Genomic DNA, 16,887 nt, shown 5'->3' on the forward strand with positions numbered 1-16,887 from the left:
ACCAGGTGACGGAGTGTGTGCTGTTGGGCAGTGTGAGTGTGTTCAGGTCAGGACAGGTGAGTGTTCGATCGCTCAGTAACGGGATGGTCAGGTTCAGGTGAGGTCGAGCTCTGGGGTCACACTCTCCGTCCCGCTGAACGACCTCCAGCTCCACGCCGATCTTCACACACGACGAAATGTTGCTGCCACACACACACACACACACACACACACACACACACACACACACACACACACACACACACAACCAGATGAAATAACATTATTATATTATATTATATTATAACATTATTACATAACCTGCATGATTTGGTCCCATATTTATATTTAAATTAACAAATAATATTATATTATATTATATTATAACACTAACATGATGAAATAACATGCAAGATTTGGTTCTTGTTTATATTTATATTATATTTTTATTGTTCATATTTAGATTCAAATAATTAAATTATTATATATAATATTATATAACAATATAATAAAACATTTTGTAACATTTATAATTTTGACGTATACTGTATGGTATTTGATTTGTGATATGATAAACAATTCAGATATATTACAGCTGCTTTTGAAGGTTAAATGTACAAAATGCCATTGAAAAATAAGGACATTAAAGGTAGAAGGAACTAGTTATCAAGATGCACTACCACCCAAGTCAGCAGGAACAACATTCACAACCATAATGTGATTATAATGTGACCAAACCAGACTAATTCAACTTCTTTCAGTCCAGTTGATCAAATATTCAGACAACCAGGGTTTGAAATGAACAGTCGCTAACTCACCAATTGTGGGTAAAAATCAGCATCACTGGCCAATCTGGCGTATTATTATTATATTTACTCACTTTGCTGGTAAAGTTGATGTAAATCTGTGCAGATTTAGCACAAATACTGAACTCGTGAATCATCATGATGTATTAAATACAGCGTATTGCACAGAATCTGCTCATATCTGGCTAACCTGAACACACACACGTCACTACCTGGTCACTACACAACACATAACGCGCGCTTGTTCATGTGCACTGAAGCAATGGAGAAGATTAAAAAGCGTTTGATTAACAGAAAATACTGATATTTTCCAAAATCCTACTTTATTTTTTGATGTTCTGTGTTGATCTGTCCAACTAAAACACACTTTTGGTGAAAAGGACGAGGATGAAAAAGGAAATGAGGAGGATGACAGGATTTAGTTTGAATAAGAAATGAATGTATGTGTCAGCTTTGTCTCTTGTATCTTCGTTTAATGTTTCCATGTTTGTTTAGTCCTCTTCACTAATTATGTTCACCTGGTCCTGGTTTGCTCCAGTGTCTGTATATTGTGCTTCCTCGCTGCTTGTCTTTGCTTGATCGTTGTTTTGTGTTAATGTCTCAGGGGCTGTTTACACCACACCGTTTTTTAACTAAAAACGTAAAACTTTTCATGTGTTTTGGCCGTTCGTTTACACGACAACAGCGTTTTGGGCGCCTGAAAACGCAAAGTTTTGAAAACGGGTTTCAAAGTGCAAATTTTTGGAAACGGTCTCTGTGTAAACCATAGACATGTATAGAAAGGCTAGATAGCTTACCGGCGCTGAGAGCCAATGGGACCCGACGACGTCACACGGCGGCCATCTTAGGACAGGACCGCTCGTCCAGTTATAACATTAAAGTCTATTGTGCATGTAGTGCTGAAATAACTATATTTTGCTAAATTTTCAACCGATTTTCAAACGGCTTGGTGTGTCATAAACGTCAGGGATGCGGCTATTTAACTGCATACTTGTGAAAAATTATAGCCACAAACGGCATCAGCACAAATCATAGCCACGTTAATAAGGTTTGTAATAAACCAAACCGTTTGTAAATCCGTCAAGAATTCAGCAAGTTACGAGCATTTTAGTTGGCGTATGTCACTCACCTTCCGTCCACAGCAGCAGGGAGCCGCAGCGCAGTCTCCTGACCTAAGATGGCCGCCAAGTGACGACACAGCTGACTCCGCCTTGAGCCATCTAGCCTTTCTATACATGTCTATGGTGTAAACAGCAAAAACGTGGACCTCTGAAGACGGTGACGTCATGCACATGCGTATTATGTGTTCAGTCTATAGTGTTTCATCGCCATCTACTGGCCTGGCAGCAGAATACAGCGATTTTAGTCATTTTGGCGGATCCGTGTGAATGGGGATCGTTTTGACAATGATCAAACTGTACGCGGAAAACTCACTATAAATAAATTATATATATATGTGACTCTGGACCACAAAACCAGCCACAAGTCGCATGGGTATATTTGTGGCAACAGCCAACAATATATTGTTGTCAAGGTTCTGTCACTTCTGTTTGGTTTGTATCTTGGTTTGGTGACAGAGCTCTGACACTCCCGGTTTGTCATGTGTTTGTGTATAGTCTGGTTTGTTGTGAGCACATATGGCTTGTCATGTATTTCCTTGTGCCATGTGCTCTCCTGTCAATTGTCTAGCCCCTCCCATCTTGTTACCTGATTATTGATTAATTTGCCCCTCCTGCTTTCCTTGTTACTCTCTTTTGTTTGATTCCCTATTTAGTCTCTGTGTTTGCAGTCCTGTGCTGGTTCGTTGTCTATGTTCCCTTGTGTTTCTTGTTTGATGCCATATGCTTGTCTTGTTTCCCCCCACGGGGAGTTTTGGTTTGGTTTGTTTTGTTTTGTTTTGTTTAATAAAGATCCTGAGTTTCATGCACATGAATCCTCGCTTCACTATTTTACCAATCCGTGACAATTGTATGGGTCAAAATTATTGATTTTTTTCTTTTATGCCAAAAATCATGAGGATATTAAGTAAAGATCATGTTCCATTTAGATATTTTGTAAATTTCCTACTGTAAATATATACAATTATTTGTGTGAGTGAATGCAGCACAATCGCCAACATAAATGGACAACTTTAAAGGAGATCTTTTTTGTTTTGTTTTGTTTTTTTGTATCCTCAGATTCCAGATTTTCAATAGTTGTATCTCGACCAATATTGTCCAATCATAACAATCCACACATCAATGGAAAGCTTATTCAGTTTTCAGGTGATGTATAAAGCTCAATTTCAAAAAATGAACCCTTGTGACTGGTTTTGTGGTCCAGGGTCACATATGAGCTGTATATATAAATATACAGTTAGATTAACGTATTTAATCTAGTTCTTTTCTTTTTTCTTTCTTATTTTTGGCTAGTAGAACTTCTGATTGGCCGGTGAGAAAAAAAGTTAATTTCAAACCCTGCAGAAAACCCACTAATTTTAAGCTACGTGGCTTTGCAGATCTCGTGTGTGTGTGTGTGTGTGTGTTTACCGGAGCATGCAGATGTAGAGTCCAGCGTCGTCCACCGTGGCCGGTTGTATCCACAGATACTCTCGGTCCTTGTGCAGTGTGTGTAGTTTGAGGTTGATGGGCTGCTCGAGGTCGTGTGTGTGTGTGTGTCGGTACCACAGCAGAGACAGACTGCTGTTCTGAGTCTGACTGTAACTGTAGAGCGTGGGGATAGAGAAGAGAGGACAGTAGATCCAGGACACCTCGCCGGCATACACACGCACCGAGGCCTCGCTCCACACACCCCAGTCGTGACACAGTCCGTCTGAAAACACACACAGAGGGAGATCAGACGGAGAGGAAACAACAACAGAAATCTCACATGTGTCTCAGAAAAGATGTCTCGGATTTACCAAAATAGGGAAATTCAATTCACTTCATGTGTGTTTATACAGCGCTTTCACAAGACACATCATTTCATAGCAGCTTTACAGAAAGAGCATGAGTCCACATTACAGTTTAGAGTCTGTTATCAGAGGAAACTGTCTAAGTGTTTCAGAAATGTACATAGTTAGAGAAAAATTTATTAATTTAAACAATGTAATAATATAATGCAGAAACATTGAGCTCACTGAAGTAATGAATACTTGTTTGTTAAGAAATGATTATGACATTTACAAAAAAATCTGCTGCACATTAATTTTATATCTCTATATACTCTTACTGAATGACTCAATTATGTCTATTTTATTCTTTCCGAAGGAATTTTAGGAGAAACATCTGAGACAAAGTTGATATACTACCAGTCAAACGTTTGGAAAAATTAAGATTTAAGTCTCTTCTGCTCACCAAGGCTGCATTTATTTGATCATTTAATATTATTACAGTTAAAAAAAAAATCATTACTCCAGTCTTCAGTCTTCAGTGTCACATGATCCTTCAGAAATCAGTATAATATGATGATTTGATGATCAAATATTATTGGTGCTTAATTATTAATAATGGTTCTTGTTATTATCAATGATGGAAAAAAAGAATTCTGCTTAATATTTTTGTGAAAACCATGATAATTTTTTTAAAAAAGATTAAAAGAACAGCATTTATTTGAAATAGAATCTTTTGTAACATTATAAATGTTTTTACATTCACTTTTGATCAATTTAATGTGTAAAAAGGTTGTTGTTTTTTTTACTTTTGAATGATAGTTCATCAGTTTCCACAAAAATATGAAAAACTGTTTTCAACACTGATAATAATAATCATAAATGTTTCTTGATCATCAAATCATCATATTATACTGATTTCTGAAGGATCATGTGACACTGAAGACTGGAGTAATGATGCTGAAAATTCAGCTTTGATCACAGGAATAAATTACATTTTAACAATATATTCACATAGAAAACAGTTATTCTAAATTACAATAATATTTCACTATTTTTACTGTATTTTTGATCAAATAAATGCAGCCTTGGTGAGCAGAAGAGACTTCTTTCCAAAGCATTAATTAAATCAGAATTAATTGAAACTTCAACGAAACATAACTAATAACCCCATTACATCACCTGAGATATGAAAGCGACACATTGAGCAATAAAACTTCCTCTGCATGGGCTCAAACATGCACTTATACTCTTAAACCCTTGCACACACACACATTATTGCGTGCAAATCAATATTAGGTAATTGAGCTATCAAATTTATGACATGAACATGGTGTAAAAGTTAAAACATTAAAAAGAGCAAATCAATTCTAGCTTAAAACTCACACATCAGCAACTAATGCATCAATATAAAATTAATACCTAGGCATGCTATTTCTTTCTCTCGCTCTCTCTCTCCCTCACACACACACACACACACATAGTATATGCAAACAGAAACTTATGCACATGCAATTTCAGTAAAATAATGAAAGATGAGCTGATCTGTTTGAGTTTAAATGCTGATCCTGCTAATGTCAAAAAGTCTATTTAAATAAATTACCATGCAATATCAAACTGGCACACACACACACACACACACACACACAGATTCTCATTCATAGCACATGCACAAATCAAATTATATGCACGCACACACACACACACACACACACAGGCAGGTGATGTCAGGATCTGTCTGTGGGACGGACAGTGTGAGCGGTGGGCCGGCAGTGTGTGTGTAATTGGTCTGTCACTTTCCGACTGGGAGGGGATTAGTCTTCCTATTAAGAGTGTCTTAGTACAAGCGTTCACACACACACACCGCACGGCATTATAAATGACCCTCTTCGGGAACAATCCATTTCCCATCCCGAAGCGAGAAGCGTTTTTAATTAACCCCTGCTTCCAGAGGTCCAACCCACCCATAATCCCATGACCGACCTTTACACACACTAATATTATGACATGTAACAGCACACACGATACAGCTGCAGACCGAAGCATTAAACCCCTGCAGTCGCACACTTCATATGAGACCCTGGATCACAGAACCAGTCACGAGTCACACGGGTATATCTGTGGCAATAGCCAACAATACATTGTATGGGTCAAAATTATCCATTTTTCTTTTATGCCAAAAATCATGAGGATATTAAGTAAAGATCATGTTCCATGAAGATATTTAGTAAATTTCCTACCGTAAATATATAAAACATGTATGTGTGTGAGTGAATGCTGCACAATCGCCAACATAAATGAACAACTTTAAAGGAGATTTTCGCAATGTTTCGATTTTTTGCACCTCAGATTCCAGATTTACAATAGTTGTATCTCGACCAATATTGTCCTATCATAACAAACCACACATCAATGGAAAGCTTATTTATTCAGCTTTCAGGTGATGTTTAAATCTCAATTTCAAAAAAATGGACCCATGTGACTGGTTTTGTGGTCCAGGGTCACAAATATGCTGTGACATCAAAATAACGTCTATGCATTATTCGCTAAAACTCAGTTGAATTGGTGTTTTCAAGCATAATGTCGTCTGTCAAGTCATCGACTGGAAACTTGGCAGTAAAACACACCGGTGACATCACTTCCGGATGTTGCATCATCAGAATGCCCCACAGTGGCCTTTGAGTTCAGCAAGTCTGTTTTTCAGGAGGATTTCGCAAAAGGTTTGTGTTATGTTTAGAGGTGTGATCTGGCTTCTGGGGATTTCGTCAAACTTTCTGATGAAATTTTCGGCTTTTCATCTGATGCAGTTTCAGGGAAATCTTGTGCAAACCATTAATGCAAGCATTACATTAAACACTTATAATATATATATATATATATATATATATATATATATGTATATATATATATATATATATATATATGTGTGTGTCTGTGTATATATATATATATATATATATATATATATATATATATATATATATATACACACACACATGTACGTTTTTAGTTTTTTTTTATATACATAATTAATATATATACACACAGTGTGGAGAACAAGTATTTGATACACTGCCGATTTTGCAGATTTTCCCACTTACAAAGCATGTAGAGGTCTGTAATGTTTATCATAGGCACTCTACAACTGTGAGTGACGGAATCTAAAACAAAAATCCAGAAAATCACATTGTATGATTTTTAAGTAATTAATTAGCATTTTATTGCATGACATAAGTATTTGATACATCAGAAAAGCAGAACTTAATATTTGGTACAGAGACCTTTGTTTGCAATTACAGAGATCATACGTTTCCTGTAGTTCTAGACCAGGTTTGCACACACTGCAGGGGTTCTGGCCCACTCCTCCATACAGACCTTCTCCAGATCCTTCAGGTTTCGGGGCTGTCGCTGGGCAATACGGACTTTCAGCTCCCTCCAAAGATTTTCTATGGGTTCAGGTCTGGAGACTGGCCTGGCCACTCCAGGACCTTGAGATGCTTCTTACGGAGCCACTCCTTAGTTGCCCTGGCTGTGTGTTTCGGGTCGTTGTCATGCTGGAAGACCGAGCCACGACCCATCTTCAATGCTCTTACTGAGGGAAGGAGGTTGTTGGCCAAGATCTCGCGATACATGGCCCCATCCATCCTCCCCTCAATACGGTGCAGTCGTCCTGTCCCCTTTGCAGAAAAGCATCCCCAAAGAATGATGTTTCCACCTCCATGCTTCACGGTTGGGATGGTGTTCTTGAGGTTGTACTCATCCTTCTTCTTCCTCCAAACATGGCGAGTGGAGTTAAGACCAAAAAGCTCTATTTTTGTCTCATCAGACCACATCACCTTCTCCCATTCCTCCTCTGGATCATCCAGATGGTCATTGGTAAACTTCAGACGGGCCTGGACATGTCCTGGCTTGAGCAGGGGGACCTTGCGTGCGCTGCAGGATTTTAATCCATGACGGCATAGTGTGTTACTAATGGTTTTCTTTGAGACTGTGGTCCCAGCTCTCTTCAGGTCATTGACCAGGTCCTGCCGTGTAGTTCTGGGCTGATCCCTCACCTTCCTCATGATCATTGATGCCCCACGAGGTGAGATCTTGCATGGTGCCCCAGACCGAGGGAGATTGACCGTCATCTTGAACTTCTTCCATTTTCTAATAATTGCGCCAACAGTGGTTGCCTTCTCACCAAGCTGCTTGCCTATTGTCCTGTAGCCCATCCCAGCCTTGTGCAGGTCTACAATTTTATCCCTGATGACCTTACACAGCTCTCTGGTCTTGGCCATTGTGGAGAGGTTGGAGTCTGTTTGATTGAGTGTGTGAACAGGTGTCTTTTATACAGGTAACGAGTTCAAACAGGTGCAGTTAATACAGGTAATGAGTGGAGAACAGGAGGGCCTCTTAAAGAAAAACTAACAGGTCGGTGAGAGCCGGAATTCTTACTGGTTGGTAGGTGATAAAATACTTATGTCATGCAATAAAATGCAAATTAATTATTTAAAAATCATACAATGTGATTTTCTGGATTTTTGAAGTGTACCTATGATAAAAATTACAGACTGCAAAATCGGCAGTGTATCAAATACTTGTTCTACAATTACAATTAGTCAATTAAAAAGGCTATTATTCACCTGACTGAAGTATTTAATCTTTGGCTTGTATAAATTAAATACAAAACTGTATACAATCATCAGTGAACTGTAAAGCTGCAAGATGTGTGATGAAACGACAGATATCGGAAATGCACAATGTTTGTGATCTAATAAGACAACGATGCTTCAGTGCATCAGGCTCGTCGAAACGCGTTACACCGATGCTAGCTGGAAACAGTAGTTTGCGACTGGAAAAGCTACACTGTTTTAAAAGCAACTACTGAAAAAGCTACTGAAAAATGTAGTTAAGTTAGTAGCGTTGTCACTTGTTAATTAGCTACTCCCCAACACTTATAATATAGTATAAAATAGTCAAATAAAAATAATAATAAAAGCTTCCAAAGATAATCGAGGCTGGAAACGCACTGGAAAAACACTCATTTTCATCGACCTTATAAACATTTACACCTGATTCATTCCCTCTTTTTTTCATATATTTATTTTTGCATCATTCAGCACTATTTCTGTAGATGTGATTCAATCACACACACACACACACACACACACACACACACACACACACACACACACACACACACACACACACACACACACACACACAGACCTCTGGAGACCCCTCTGCTGATTGGTGGGAAGATCTAATATGAGGCTGTTGATTGGATCAATTATTTAAATGCGAGATCTGATTGGTTGCTGATAGATTAGGAGGATGGATATAGTCTCCGGGCAAAGAGAGCAATAGAGGATTCATCCTTCACCGTCCACAGACTGACCAATCACAGCGCTCAATCAGACACGACTCTTACCTGAGTGGACGGGGGCTTGAGTGACAGATGCAGAAAATCCGCCCATTTTTAAAACCCAGACACAGAAAAGTGTGACGACCAACAGCATCCTAGACAGAGAGAGAGAGAGAGAGAGAGAGAAAATTAGATCGACTGCCTACATTTCATCAGATATTCGCTCAGTTTATTATCAGAGTCCATAAAACACTGCTGAAGGTGTTTTTACTACATGACAGTTTTAGGAGCGCTAGAGGAGGAGGAAAATTAATGGAATAAGAAAGAAAAGGACGAATGCACATGACTGCAGATTCAGGCATTTACTGTAGACGCACGAGTTAAAACAAGAAAAATGATTCATTCATACAGATATTACTAGTTATAGTTATAGCTATTACAATTGCATTGTTTCAGAAAATATCAGCTTCGCTAAAACAGAGCAAATTTAAAGTCGTACCCTGGTAGAAATCAGCAACCGGACAGCGAATCAGGAAACAGAACATGATGAATGAATCATTCAGATTCAATGAATCAAGTGATTCATTCATATATTCATATATAATGCTCATACAGCTCAAAAGAGCAATCGAAACATATTTAAATGCATATTTTAAAATGCATGCATTTAAGATAAACAAAAGCTGTGCACAAACTGCAGATTATTATTTAGATGCTTTTATTTTGGTGTACAAACGAAGAAGAATAATTACTGGCTAAAATGGCGTTTCTAAACGGGGAGGAATGATCGACTGTAACCGTAACGCCGTGCATGAACATACGGAGCAGCAGCTTGATTTAATTTAAATTGTTAAAAGCAAACCCTGCGCCCTTGAATGAATGAACGATCCTGTGCCAGGAGAGACAGACTGAGAGAGAGAGAGAGAGAGAGAGAGAGAGAGAGAGAGAGAGAGGGAGAGACAGACTGAGAGAGAGAGAGATGGATGATGTTAGACAGCAACCGTCTCTTCACTGTCAACCCGGCAATATACATCACTGGCCTGTAATGGCACAACACAAACACAAACACACACACACACACACACGCACAAACATACACACATACACACACACACACCTACCGACATCTCTGAGTCAAAGCCAAACTCTGAGCCCAATAAGAAATAATTCACACTCCCAACGATAAAAAATTCTAATGGTTTCACACAAAATGATTCATAATCAATGGGTTAAAAAAGCCTTTAACTTAATGATTTATTAATGGCCTCATATCATGCATTTATAACCATGTCTTGACTTTAGGCGGGGGGGGGGGGGGGGGGGGGGGGGGGGGGATTCATGAGCATTTAGTAATGGTTGGGTGTGTGACGCTACACTTAAGCTCACGAGACGAGACGATATATTAACACTGTTTTTGAGAAATCTTCAATGACGATCTATAGGACTGCAGTTGTATTTTGAAACGTTTTAACTAATCTAAGGCTGTGACTAACGTCTATTTTAGTAATCGAGTAACCGGTCGATTATTTTGACGATTAATCGGATAATATTTACACTATACACACTCACTCACACACTTACACACTCAAAAACACACACTTACTCAAAAACACACACACATACACACACACACACACACACACACACACACAAAACACACACACACACACTCAAAAACACACACACACTCACACACTCTCACTCACTCACTCACACACACACACACACACAAACATACTAAGTGAATAGCCTTTAAAATGACTTACAATACATGTATAATATTAATGAGGAAATAATAACTGATTTAAATAAAGTATCAAAAGCAAGTAATCATAGGGTTTTATGGAACAATAATTTAAAAAGTATTCTGTTTAAAATGAAATCATACTTAGGGTTGCAAAGGGGCGGAAAATTTGCGGACATTTTACAGTTATTTCCTGTTAATTCCCCCCAAAAATTCCTGGAATTTTGAAACCTTAACAATACTTAAAGGATTTAACAGGATAAAATAATAAAACATCATTTAAAAAAAAGAATTTATTGTAAGGGAATCCATTTGAATAATTACTTTAAAATAATCACACATTCACTATTAATATTATATGCAGAAAATGTTTTTTTTTTTTTTAAGTGCTTATTGTTTGTCCATGCAATGAAAGTCAATGGGGTCCAAAGTTGTTGACTCACGACATTATTCAAAATATCTTCTTCAGATGAAAATGAATTAAGTCATGCAGGTTTGGAACGAGATGAAAGCGAGTAAATGATGAGTTCAACTTTAAATGCTACTGTGCCTTTAAGACTTCTATATAAATGTAAATGTGCTTCTGTTGTAAATACCATAAAATTCCATCTATAAAAGTACAAATGTGGAGTTTTTTAACCGTTTTGATTGGATGAAGATATTATTTACGATGTAACACACACACACACACCAGCAGACAGACCCGAAGTCTCTGAGTCTCAGCTGAGACTCAATAAAATGATCGAAAACCTAATTAGAGCAGTTAGTGTGATGAGTCCAAAATAACTACATCATCTCCAAACGCTCCAATTCAGATAAAATCTCCAGCCTGCTTTTCTGAGCGTCACAAATGTGCGTTTTAATTTCGCTGAGATGCATTAGGGCGAAATTAGAGCATCATGGGAATTCATTAGACTCATCTTTCAAAACCCACTTCATCGATTCGCACAAGTTTGTACGAATCTCTAAATTACTTAAAAGGGTAAGCTCCAGAAACGCTTCATTATTTGTTTTGGGGGTTAATCGGATTATGTGTGATCGATGCCGGTCTTGTCCAGACACACACACACACACACACGACGAGAGACGAGAGGAACGCGAAGGAACGCAAGAGTCGGCCAAATAATCCATCAATCTATCGCTGTAGAGTAAAAGAGGCCAATTAGTCACGTAACTGAGAACACACACACACACACACACACACACACACACACACACACACACACACACGCGCGCACTAACATTCACACACGTATGTTTTTGTATCATGGTGGGAATTTCCCATTCACGCACATACACACACACACATACGCACTAACATTCACACACGTATGTTTTTGTATCATGGTGGGAATTTCCCATTCACGCACATACACACACACACATACGCACTAATATTCACACACGTATGTTTTTGTATCATGGTCGGAATTTCCCATTCACGCACATACACATGCACATGCACACACGTCTGATTTTGTATCATGGTGGGGATTTTTCCCATTCACTTCCATTGTTTTATATAAAGCTCATTATGTTCATCAAGGTACGTCTCACTATAATTGCATATTTGCACTTCACAATGACAGCAAAATCAAACACACACACACACACACACATACACACACACACACACACACACACACACACACACACACAACTGTGCATATATCACAGGATAATTTAAGTTCATTAAAACTAAAATCATAAATAGTGTGTTACTTCTAATAAAACAAATATTAACTGAAATAAAGTATGATATAAAAAATATATATATCAACAGTCGGGTTCCGGAAGTAAAAACTCCATTAATTTTCTCCAGAAGGAAAATGATTTTTTTTACAATAACTTATAAACTTTTTAAAGTCAGCTTTACTGTGAGCTACGGGGTTGTTAATCGATGATATTTGCTTCGGTTGAAGCCGTCAGCCCACATTATTTCAGCTTAGTTTTAAAACAATCATGTTTAACAGTGGAATGTGTGGTGAAAAACTACATTACCCATAATGCTGTACAGAAAATTCCACCAATCAGAGAGTTGAAACAGGCAAAACTCGCCAAAAGATCTCGTTAGCTCCGCCCACTCCTGTGAAGCTCTGTGAGTAATCGAGTCTATGTTCTCAAAATACTTAAATATTTGAATTTATATGCATATTTTACAATAAACTTTGAAAAAAAAGATAATCCATTTTAATCAAAAATGATAATCAAATTATAGTCAAAAGCGAGGTGCCCTTTTCTGAAGTGCTTATTTTGAGTAACTATTTATTTAACGATGTAGGCCTTTCCGTAAATGTATTTGTATATAAAACATATTTGCAAGAATTGTGTGATATTATCTATATATATTTTCATATACATATTATATTTTAAATGAATAGCTATATAATACTTCTATAGCCTACATGTAAATAATAATTATTTGTATATATGTTTTATTTTATAGGCCTATATTGTATTATATTTTAAATGTATATATATATATATATATATACTTCTATATATGTAAATGATAAATATTTTTATATATTTTTATTTATATAAATTTAGTAATATTTTACTGTATATAAATATATATATATATATAATGTAATATATCTATACATGTAAATAAATATATTTTAGTTGTATATATTGTGTCATATTTTTGCTATATATATATAATACTTTATATGTAAAAAAAATTATATTTGTATATATACTTTGTCATATATATATAAACCACATTTTTAAATGAGTAGTTTTATATGTTTTTTGTTGTTTTTAACTCGATTACGCTGTTCGCAATGCATCATGGGATTGTAGTTCTTTGCCTCACTAAAGCCGTTAGGTTCACAGCCTCGTATCTTTGTCTTTTTTTCCCGATTTTTTTTGCTTCAAATCAAAGTTTGTAACGTTATGATTCACCTCGTATCTGATTGGCTTGATTCATGGCTTATAACGCTTTAATGAAGACTCACCTACTATGAGAGAAATGAATGGAAAAAATACTTCCGGAACAAGCGCCGCTGAAAACGTGAACCAATGCACTATTGTAAACTATTCATAACTCATTTTATTTGAACAGTGATAAACATAAATTGATCTAGAGTCAAACAGAAAGATTATAAATAGCCTATGGATTTTAATATCATAAAACAACATTTTCGAAACTCTCTCTCTCTCTAAATATATATTTAAAACATTTGACAAGCATTCATTTGCCATTAGCTCAAGTGTGTGATGTTAAACGGGTCCTAACGGTTCTACTCACATGATCCCGCAGCACAGAATCAGACAATATGAGAGTGAGTGACGCCGGGACAGTCCAGAGGCTGGACCGGAGAAACAAATCTATCAACATAAACCAGTAAACCACAATTAGACACATCACTGTAACGAGAAACACACGCCCAAAACACCTCAAACACACATCAATCTGTCGACACGCCGAGTAAAGGCTTAGGTTACAAAGAAGAAGAAGTAAAGTCTGCAAATAAGGTACAAATGATAAAAATAACAGGGTTTTACTCTTACTAACTGGTCTATGTTTATTCTAAGACATGAAGAATGATGTTAAAGTGCTTTACTCACATGTTCGCAGGTCCGGTTCTTCTCGTCAGTCCGGTTCACTGCAACAGAACCACAAACTTAGACCAGAACAGACACACAAACACCGATCCTCTCTCTCTCTCTCTCTCTCTCTCTCTCTCTCTCTCTCTCTCTCTCTCTCTCTCTCTCTCTCTCTAACCCACTAACAGCACCTCTCTCTCTCTCTCTCTCTCTCTCGCTCTCTCTCTAACCCACTAACAGCACCTCTCTCTCTCTCTCTCGCTCTCTCTCTAACCCACTAACAGCTCCTCTCTCTCTCTCTCTCTCTCTCTCTCTCTCTCTCTCTCTCTCTCTCTCTCTCTCTCTCGGATGATTTAACGGGTCCCTCTGCGCGTCACCGTAAATCGTTAAGGCAAACCGGCGGGACTCTCATCCAATCAACGCGATGCGCTCGAGCGCCGTTCTCACATCCATCTCACCTGGAATGACGAGCGCTCGCTCAGGTGTGATGAACGCGCGCGCTCTCGTAACGCACGAGAGGAAGTCAAAGATGATTACGGCTCAAGTAACAGAGGAAACCGGTAATATATATATATCACATGATGCGATCACATATATAACACGCTACTCTGAGAAGGCAACCGCAGCAGAACCACTCTCCTCAACACCGGTTTATCATTATTATAATGCACGTGATATTTTCCACTGACAGGAGCTCATTTTAAAGGTAGTTTGATTTAACATGCCACGCCTTTTCAAGTTATTATTTTGAGACCAGACTTGTTTATGCTTGTTGAAGGTTATTAAAACAAAAGGCCAGTATGTTATGAGGAATCAAAAGCGAGGTGTCTTTTAATGAAGCGCTTATTTTGAGTAACTGTTTATTTAACAGTGTAGGCCTTTCCGTAAATGTCTTTGTATATCAAACATATTTGCAAGAATTGAGAGATATTAGTTATATATATTTTATATACTATATTTTAAATTAATAGTTATATATTACTTCTATAGCCTACATGTAAATAGTAATACTTTGTATGTTTTGTTTTATAGGCCTATATTGTGTTATATTTTTTATGTATATATATATATATAGTTCTATATATTCAAATAATAAATATTTGTTTATATTTTTATTCATATAAGTTTAGTAATATTTTACTGTATATATATATATATATAAAATGTAATATCTCTATACATGTAAATAATTGAAAAAAATATTTGTATATATTGTCATATTTTTGCTATATATATAATAATTCTATATATGTAAATAATAAATAAATATGTTTTATATATTTGTATTTATATATATACTGTGTCATATATATATATATATATATATATATACAGTATATATTAATATTTCTATATATTTAAATAATACATATATTTATATATTTTGATTTGTAGGCTATATATTGTGTCATATTTTTCTATATATATATATAATACTTCTATAGGTTATTATGTAAGTAATATATATATATATAGTAATATTTCTATATATGTAAATCATACATATATTTATATATTTTTACTGTATATACACTATGTGCTCGTCAGCTCATCATCTCACGGAATAATCAGCATATTCATATACAGCAACATTTACACGAGACTCCAAAGTTCTTCAGAGAACAGCATGAGGTTACTGTAGTACCAAACGCTGGCAGTACCATGCTATTAAAGACGCTTTTCTGTCAGTGGTGTGACACACACACACACACACACACACACGAGAGAGAGAGAGAGAGAGAGAGAGAGAGAGAGGAAGTGTTCAGATGGTGTATAATCACAGCATGTGAACACACACTCGCCAGTCAATAAAGCTTCAGGAATGAGAGAATAAACACACAAACCGTGAAAGCGCATTCTCGTTCTCCGCTGCTGTTTGTGTCCTTTTTAACGCGGTGTTTCTGACGCTTCAGCGCGCGACGAACGCTTCCGTGTTTCTCCATGTGAACGGAAACAAGCACGTCGATCTACCGTGGCATCAGATCGTGTCGATTCCGGCTCCTCCTACTGAAATCCCACGCGTTTGCACAATCTCTCTCACAACTCGCGTCAAACACTCGCCGCGCAACGCACCGCAACTAGAAGAATTGCCCCAAAAATCACCAAAGCGCTCCGCGCCGCGCGCACGCGCCTCAGTGCATGTGTTGATGTTGCACAAAACTGAAGAGCAGCATCTAGAAGATCAGCTCATAGATCACTTTTAATACACACACACACACACACACACACACACACACACACACACACACACACACACACACACACACACACACACACACACATATATAATATTTAAAATATTTAAAATGTTCGCTGGTATCGTTTTTATTTATTTATTAGCCTAATTATTATAACTTTTTTGCTGCTTGGGGATATATACTCATTTATATTTATATTTACGTTTTTGTTTATTAGCTATTATTATTACTACTACTATTTTTGGTGTTTCATGTTCTGTATAGTATAGGCCTAATGAATATTTTGTCTATCGTTTCTGTTTATTATTATTATTACGTTTTTGCTGTTTGAGGGTCTGTATAATGAATATTTTGTGTATCATTTTTGTTTATTATTATCATTATTACTTTTT

General features: G+C 36.9%; 1 protein-coding gene across 3 annotated transcripts in view; it reads right to left on the minus strand.

The window, feature by feature from the left end:
* Positions 1 to 16,383, minus strand: part of il1rap (interleukin 1 receptor accessory protein) — a 32,319-nt gene extending 15,936 nt beyond the window's left edge. Inside the window, exons 1-6 of one of the 3 annotated variants that reach the window (XM_082180027.1) lie at positions 16,142 to 16,383; positions 14,319 to 14,356; positions 13,999 to 14,078; positions 9,068 to 9,156; positions 3,314 to 3,596; positions 1 to 182 (exon numbers count right to left, since the gene is read on the minus strand). The exon at positions 1 to 182 is cut by the window's left edge and continues 5 nt beyond it. In XM_082180027.1, the coding sequence (XP_082036153.1) occupies positions 1 to 182; positions 3,314 to 3,596; positions 9,068 to 9,156; positions 13,999 to 14,078; positions 14,319 to 14,356; positions 16,142 to 16,154 (685 nt within the window). In that variant the 5' untranslated portion in view covers positions 16,155 to 16,383. Of the gene's footprint in view, positions 183 to 3,313; positions 3,597 to 9,067; positions 9,157 to 9,863; positions 9,910 to 13,998; positions 14,079 to 14,318; positions 14,363 to 16,141 lie in introns of those variants that run through there. The other 2 variants (XM_082180026.1, XM_082180028.1) reach the window with 2 other exon arrangements.
* Positions 16,384 to 16,887: the final 504 nt, after the last annotated feature.

This window comes from Leuciscus leuciscus, assembly GCF_965113295.1.
Source record: "Leuciscus leuciscus genome assembly, chromosome: 9".
Taxonomy (NCBI): Eukaryota; Metazoa; Chordata; class Actinopteri; order Cypriniformes; family Leuciscidae; genus Leuciscus; species Leuciscus leuciscus.